Source organism: Carlito syrichta, unplaced genomic scaffold (genome assembly GCF_000164805.1).
Source record: "Carlito syrichta isolate Samal-C Ts95f unplaced genomic scaffold, Tarsius_syrichta-2.0.1 Scaffold305684, whole genome shotgun sequence".
Classification (NCBI taxonomy): Eukaryota; Metazoa; Chordata; class Mammalia; order Primates; family Tarsiidae; genus Carlito; species Carlito syrichta.
In genome coordinates this window covers 319,121-327,274 of record NW_007249780.1, presented here as the reverse complement: position 1 = coordinate 327,274, position 8,154 = coordinate 319,121, and the positions used below count along the sequence as shown (strand labels likewise).

The window sequence follows — 8,154 nt, the reverse complement described above, 5'->3', positions numbered from 1 at the left end:
CCCCCCCCCCCGCAACCAAGTCACATTCAAGGCCTTGCTCATCCTTTTAACACTCTGTGACCTTGGGCAAATTACTTGACTGCTCTGTGCCTCACTCGCCTCATCTTTAAAATGGGGCTAGCGTTACCTGTCTCACAAGACTGCGATGATGATTGAATAACATATGAAGGAAAAAAAGAAAACTTCACCTAACACCTGGTACATGGTCATTTCTCAGTAGATGGTGGCTTTTACTCATAAATGGCATTTAGTTTTAGATGGACAGAGGCTCTCAGAGGCTCAAGAATTCTCAATTACAGCACCAGATTTCGGAGCCAGCATATCTGGGTTCAAATCCCTTCTCTACTATGTTCTGACTGTGTGGATTAATCAATTATGTAGCATCTCTGTGCTTCAGTTTCCTTATCTGTAAAATGGACACAATAGGCCCGATGCAGTGGCTCACACCTGTAATCCCAGCACTTTGGGAGGCCGAGGTGAGAAGATTGCCTGAGCCCACGGGTTTGAGACCAACCTGGGCGACTTGGTGAGACCTTGCATCTACAATAAATCAAAAAATAAGCTAGGCGTGGTAGCAAATAAGCTAGGCCTGGAACCTATAGTTCCAGCTACTTGGAAGGCTGAGGCAGAAGGATCGCCTGAGCCCAGTAAGTCAAGGCTACAGTAGCTGACAGTGTGCCACTGCACTCCAGCCTGGGTGACAGAGGGAGACTCTGACTCAAGAAAAAAAAAAGAACACAATAATAGTACCCACCTTTTAGGTTGTTGTGATTTTTTTTTTTCTTTTTGAGTTGGAGTCTCACTCTGTCGCCCAGACTGGAGTACAGTGGCCGCTCCCGGCCACCGCAGCCTCGACCTGCTGGGCTCCGGCGATCCTTCCGCCTCAGCCTTCCAAGTAGCTGGAACTACAGGCGTGTGCTACCACGCCTAGCTAATTTTTTTGATTTATTGTGGAGATGAGGTCTCGCCAAATTGCCCAGGCAGGTCTCGAACCCGCGGGCTCAGGCAATTTACTCACCTCGGCCTCCCAAAGCACGGGATTACAGGCTGAGCCACCAAGCCCAGCCTGTTGTGACTTTCAAATGATCATCAGTGATCAATAACTCTTGCCTGTTAGTAAGTTGCCTAAAGGTTGGAGCCAAGATTTGAACCCAGGCCTGTGTGACTCCCAGCCTATATTATACTGGGCTCATGCCCTTCCTCATACAATCACACCTGGGCTCTTTCATATACCTTTTTAAACCAAATATGTTATTGTGTTTATTGCCACAGGCTATTGAGGCCTACCTTTACTCCTGGTTCACTCTGAAAAATTGATATATAACAGTTGTATCATTTATACACTTTTACGCACGACCCCCTTCATCCCGGACCAGGCTTGTTGACTCAAATGCCTGCCAGACCCTGTTCCATCAGTGGTGGACCTGGGGGTGCAAATGCCTATGCCATTTACATTATTGACACCCAGGTCATCGAAGAGAAGAAACGTCCCTTTTATTGGCCTCAGGCAAGAAAGGGATGCCAGGTCTCCACTCAGTGGCCTCTCCACCCCACCCATGCTCCCTCATTCTGTCCTGCAGCCCAGCCCAGGGCACCAGGACTCGCAGCTGGTGGCTTCTTTTCTAAAGAATCCTTGAAGTGGAAGTGGTAGCAGGGCTAGGTAGATCCAGCACTCCCTGCACCACCCAGGAAGCCTGCGTTGCTCTTGGCCATGGGCTCTGTGTGCCTCTCTTCCTATTCTCCTACACACATGCACACACACACACACACACACACACACACACACACACACACACAGACACGCACGTGCACACGCACACACCATGCCCCAGAGCAGCGTCACCAAGCAGAAGGAGAATGAGATTTAGAGTTGAAAGACTTGAGCTGTCCTCTTGGCTGTGTGAACTGGTCAAGTCTCATACCCTCTCTGTGCCTCTGTCTCCTCAGCAAATGATGGAGATGAAAATGTGACACTTGGCTGGGCATGGTGGCTCATGCCTATAACCCAGCACTTTGGGTGGCCAAGTTGAGAGGATTGCCCGAGCCCACAGGTTTGAGACCAGCCTGGGCAACTTGGCAAGACTTCATCTCTACAGTAAATCAAAAAATTAGCCAGGTGTGGTAGCACGCACCTGTAGTTCTAGCTACTTGGAAAATTGAGGTGGAAGGATCACCGGAGCCCAGCAGATCAAGGCTGCAGTGACCGTGAGCATACTACTACACTCCAGTCTGGGTGACAGAGGAAGACTCCGACTTAAAAAAGAAAGAAAGAAAATGTGTCACCTGTCACAGAGGCTTATGGTGAGAATTAAATGGAAGAGTTTACAAACTCTTCTTTTGTGCTATTTTAACCCATTTTCAATTTGTAATTATGTAACATGAATACAGTTATTCACACGTCTCACATTTTTAAAAAGTCATAAATGGACTGGTTGCGGTGGCTTACATCTATAATTCCAGCATTTGGGAGGCTGAGGTGAGAGGATTGCTTGGGCCCAGGAGTTTAAGACCAGCCTTGGCATAGTAAGACCTTGTCTCTACCAAAAAAAAAAAATCAATAAATTAGCTGGGCATGGTGGCACATGCCTGTAGTCCCAGTTACTTGGAAGGCTGAGGTGGAAGAATCACCTGAGTCCAGGAGGTTGAAGCTGTGGTGAGCCGTGGTCCTGCCACTGCACTCTAACCTGGGTGACAGATTGAGACCCCGACTCAAAAAAAGAGTCTTACATAATGTAGATAATGCAAACTTTTGACCATGTCTCTCACTGCTTTCCCTAGTGGAAGCCTCTGTGGTTATTGTCTCTCCTTTCTATATGCATTTCATAGACATTTGCCATATGGGCTCTGACATGTATAATTTATAAGGATTTTTCTGCAACTCGGTTTTTTTTTTCTAGCAGCATATATCAGAGATGTTCCTGCCTCAGTTCTGCTGCCCACAGTTAACTCACCTGCCCCCCTATTGACAGAGTTTGGGTTGTTTCAGTGTCTCACTGTTAGAACCAAAGCTGCAAAGGACAGCCTGGGGGGAGCCGCCGTGCACCCTCGCACTGGCGTTTCCGTGGGATGGACATCGTTCACGTGTTGTTTTTTTGTGCTGATTCAACACATTGCAACCCCAGCTTTTTGTTTTCAGTGCCTGCCTGCTGGTGGCTCTGAACTGGCCTTTCCATGGCATGCCTCCCCCAAAGCCCCTCAGCCTCACCTCTGGGGCTGCATTCAGGGAGGACAACAGACATAAGCCTGGGCCCCAGACCCAGCAGGGTCAGGCCCCATGTATGACTGGGGGGCCCTGACCAGGTTCAGCCCTGGCCAATTGGGTGAAGCAGGGAAGTCTCCCTTTAGCTCCTGTGCCCTGTGTGCATTCCCCTCCCCACTCCCCGAAAACCCACTCTGCCTGTTTCTACCAGTATATTAGGAGACAATGAGCTGGTTCGAGCACTGGACTCATCCCGCTGAGACTCTTTTTCTCATGTGTAAAGTAGTGACTGTGCCCACCTCCTGGGACAAATGGGAGAGGGAGACATGATCAAGTATGAGCCTGTGGAAGGGTACTCGGATGGAAGTGAAGAGTGTCCTAGCCCCATGCTGCCTCTTGCCCCATCCCACACACTCCCTCTCGGCTCTGGCCATGGCTCCCCCTTTTCCTCCTGTTAAGGCCTCACAGCTCCCCTAAGAAGAAGTACTGCCTCCCTGATGAGATGCCAGAGACACCTGCGTCTCATTAGCAGTGTGTAGACACATCTTGCATTCAGTCAGCTGCTAACCAGAGGCTTCCCATTCAAGGCTATGGTCCCCTGCACATGGGGGCACTGGCCCTTGCTGTCCTTTTAGGTGTCAACCGTCAACTAAGTTGCTGGCTCGTGGCTGAGATCTTAGTTGCTCACTAAGATGTTAGCTGTAACCAAGGTATCTGCTCTCACCCAAGACATGAGTTAATGAATGCTTCCCACCCCCGGGAGATATCCATAGGTTACTTTCCCCTGTAATGAATGCATTGTCATAACAGTCTCTGGTCATGTCTTTTGCCCTCATTAGATGGTCAGTTCTGTGAGTGGAGTTCTCTGGAACACAGCAGGTGCTCAGTGAACGTTAGGAATAAATGGGTGAAAAGCCTCCAGTTGACTCACGGGCGTGGGGTTGCAGTATTGGGTGGTCCTGGGCAGTGGGGCTGAAATTTGAGGCAGTCATCCCAGAGAGCACCCACAGATAAGCATCCACGGCCATGGGCCAAGGGCAGGGGCAGAAATTAGTTCATTCTTCTCTACGAGAGAAAAGCCAGCTGGCAGTGCTAGAGAGCCTCTTGGGTGGGTGCTCCTTGGAGGGACCACCCCCAAACCTGGGCCAGTCCAAGCCTTCCAGGTTGAGAGATTCAATTTCATTAGCTCACCCAGGGGTGACCAGGCTCTGGGAAACCACCCAAGCAAGCTACTGATGGATACGCCAGATCAGCAATTTATTAACTTATGCGAGCAGCTGGGACTGCCAGGCAGCCACAGCGTCTGAGTCAGTCCCTCTGCTTGTTCATTCTCTCTGCGGAAGGAAAATGTACTTGGGCATCCAAGTCGAGCACAGAAGGAGGAAAGTGGGATGGAGCAAAGTCATACTAAAGAATCGCAAGAGGCCGGGCACGGTGGCTGAAGCCTATAATCCCAGCATTTTGGGAGGTCGAGACGAGTGTTCAGGGGTTCAACACCAGCCTCATCTCTACAATAAATCAAAAAATTAGCTGAGCATGGTGGCATGCGCCTGTAGCTCCAGCTACTTGGAGGGCTGAGATGGAAGGATCACCTGAGCCCAGCAGGTTGAGGCTGGTGGCCGTGAGAGTGCCACTGTACTCCAGCCTGGGTGACAGTGAGACTCTGACTCAAAAAAAAAAAGAGCAGACGCCGCATACCCTGTCATGTATCTACCCTCAAAACCACACCACGCTGTGGTGCCTTGTTACTATCCCATTTGGTAGATGAGGACATGGAGGTCATGTGGGTGACTTGAGCAGTGGAACCAGGCCGCAAACCTAGGAGATTCGACTCCTGCCCTGTCTCGGGGGCCCATTCCTCAATGCTGCTGAGCCTGATACCCCCTGCACAGGGCTCCCTAGGCCCTGGCCATGGCTCCCCACTTTTCTCCTGTTAAGGCCACACAGCTCCCCTGAGGAGCAGGACTGCCTCCCTGATGAGAGATGCCAGAGACACCAAGTCTCATCAGCAGCGTAGAGACGTCCCCGAGAGGGCACCTCTCCTTTGGCAGATAATAATGATAAAACCACCCTAATAGCTACCTTTCATTAAGCGCTTACCATGTGTCAGGCACTGTGCCAGTCTCCTTGTACACATTATCTCATGCCAACCTCATTGGGCAGACATGCTTGTCTCCGTCCTACAGAGAGGGACTCATAGACCTGGAGAGAGGAAATACCTTGCCTGGGGCCCCGCGGCTAGTGAGTGGCAGAGCAGAGGCTTGGTCCAAGTCGGTCTGACTCTGAAGCCTGTGCTCAGAATCGCCCCACCTTCCTTCCTTCAAGGGCAGCCTGCCTCGATGTCCCACATGCTGCCATTGGAGCCCTGGTTCCCCATTCACTGGGGATGTTGACACCGAGGCCAGGATTCTTCTAGGATTCCATGGGCTGCGTCTAAAGCAACTCTAAGATCTGGGTCCTGGGAGTCAAGGAGTTAGAGGCTGGGGTGGAGAGGGAACTGGCATGCCTCCAGCCTGAAGAGCCAAGTGCAAGCTTGGAGAACAGGCTCCAGCCCCTGCCGCCTCTGTCCCCTTCCTTCATAGCCCCTGCCACACTGAGTTCCCCCCCTTCACACCATACCCCTCTGGCCTGCCTCCAGGGCTCCCCTAGATCTTCTCAGTCTAGCAAACTCCTATTCATCCTTTAAGCCCCAAGTGAAATGCCCTTCTCCTGGGACACCTTCCTCCTGCTCAATCAGTAGTTCCCTCCTCCATAGCCTGAATCTTGCATTTATTGGGCTTTCTTGTAATTATTGGTCAGTGACAACCCCCGCCGCCCCGCCGAAGCTGTAACTTCCCCAGATAGGCACGGCCTTGTGTTTCTCATCATCTCTTCTGGCACTCAACTGTTGCCCCATCTGTATTTATTGTAGGATGAATGAGTTTCAGAGGACCCGAGACACAGTCTCCCTCACACAAGTGACGGAAGAGCTGGGCACAGCCCAGTTAGCAAGAATGTGAACTGGTGTAGAGAATTCCAATCCGTATGGATCAGTGGTTCATAGCCTTTGAGATGAGAGTGTCCCTTCTGGCCTGCCTCCCTGGAAAAGTGTGCCATGCCTGCCAGATTTCACATGCTGCTTCTGGGGGTTCCGCTTCCTAGGTTTGGGCCCCAGGAAAGCAACATGGGAGGAGGAGCAGGCCTGGTAGCGGGCAGTGCAGTGGCACAGAGGCTCTGTCCCTGAGGGAATCTGTATCTAGTCATCTAGTCCATTAGGCCGAGAAGGCGCCCAGGAGACAGCCTGTGTCCAGGAAGAAACATGTTAAACCCCGTGCTGCCCATTACAGCTGAGCAGAATGGCTAAGGGTGGGGGGCTCTGGATCTGAAGCTGACACGCTTGAGTTCAAATCCTGGCTTTGCCAGTTCCCGGCTGTGTAACCTTGGGTGAATATTTGACATCTTTGGGCCTCGTTTCCTCTGGGAATACTAGAATTCCTACTTGATAGGGATGTCCGTTAGACTAAGTGGGGTAACGTCTGTCAAGCACCTAACAAGTGCTCAGGTTGTTATCACCTGAAGTGTTCGATTCTCCTCCAAGATCAGGGTCCTTAGGGAATGGCAAAAAGACTAGGCCTCAGCTTGAAGGTCCCCTACTCCAGGAAACCTTCCCTAAAACTCCCTGCCATACCCACGTAGGTGAGTTTCCTCAGCACCCCCTGCATCTCCACCTGGCACTTTGGGTTTCTCTAGCTCATCTCATCGTACTAACAATTACTTCCCTCTAGACTCTAAGCCAGGACAAAGATCCTGTCTGTCTTGTTCTCTGCTGTCTCCCTATGCCTGGCACAGAATAGGTGCTCAGTAAAGAGCTGTTGAATAGAATTAGGGCTGGAAGGTGTTGGGAAAGTTCCAGATTTCGGGCTGACACAGGAGGGTCATTGGGCAGCCAGGCAGCAGATGAGGAGAATAAAATTGGGGATGGGCCACCTTCGGTGTCACACTGACACACACTCTGCTTTCTCCTCTCTCTCCCCGTTTTCTCAGTTCCTGGCATTTGACACGCAGTTGCTGATGGGGAACCGACGCCACTCGCTGAGCCCCGAGGAGTATATTTTTGGAGCCCTCAACATTTACCTAGACATCATCTACATCTTCACCTTCTTCCTGCAGCTTTTTGGCACCAACAGGGAATGAGGACCCCTCCCCGCCCCCTCCCCCCTCCAGAGAATGCTCCCTTCCTGGACCTCTGACCCTCCCCTGTGCTCCTTTCGAGACCTGATATAAAAGTAGCTGCCAACCCAGCCTGTGGCCAGGCCGCGCTCTCCCCTCAGCCCGGCCTCGCCCCTGCCCTCTGCAGCTTGTACATATGCCATCAGGGCCCTGTGGAACCGAGGCCACATCCTTCTGTGCCACCCCTCCCCCCATTACATCTTCCGAACTGGTACAGTCCAGGCTGGAGGCACTTCGGGGTTTGAGGACCCGAGGGACAAGTGGGAGGAGCCCAGCAGGATTTCAGATGTGGGATGGAAACTCCAGGACGCCCGAGACCAGTGCCCTCACCGAGAATCCCCCTAGGGTTGCCACAACCGAGCCACCACCCTCTGTCCCCTCCCATCTTTCTCTTCCAGGTCAGGCATTAACACTTTGTAAGAGCAGGGCTGGGGGCACAACTCAGAAGATAGGGGGGGGTGCTTTGCAAATGTGAAGGGTGCTGGTGGGGGGAGCAGAATGACTGTCCCAGTCTGCCCATCATCTCTCAGCTCTGGGACCAGTGGCTTATTCTAGATACTTGGGCCCGGGGGCCAAGGGCAGTGGGAGAGGGGCTGAAGCCAGTGCCACCCACTGCTTGGCTAGGATGACCCTCCTGGGTGATGACAGAGTGCCTTTGGGGCAGAATGTGGGGCAGGGGACCCTGCTTCCCAAAGAGGTCCTGTCCTGGGCTCCCCGGGATGTGGGAGCAGGCCAGTAGGCTGGGA

General features: G+C 52.0%; 1 protein-coding gene across 1 annotated transcript in view; it reads left to right on the top strand.

Moving 5' to 3' along the window:
• FAIM2 (Fas apoptotic inhibitory molecule 2) overlaps positions 1-7,479 on the top strand; it is a 31,674-nt gene extending 24,195 nt beyond the window's left edge. Inside the window, exon 12 of the mRNA XM_008062268.2 lies at positions 7,223-7,479. Within this exon, the coding sequence (XP_008060459.1) occupies positions 7,223-7,372 (150 nt within the window). The 3' untranslated portion in view covers positions 7,373-7,479. The remainder of the gene's footprint in view (positions 1-7,222) is intronic.
• Positions 7,480-8,154: the final 675 nt, after the last annotated feature.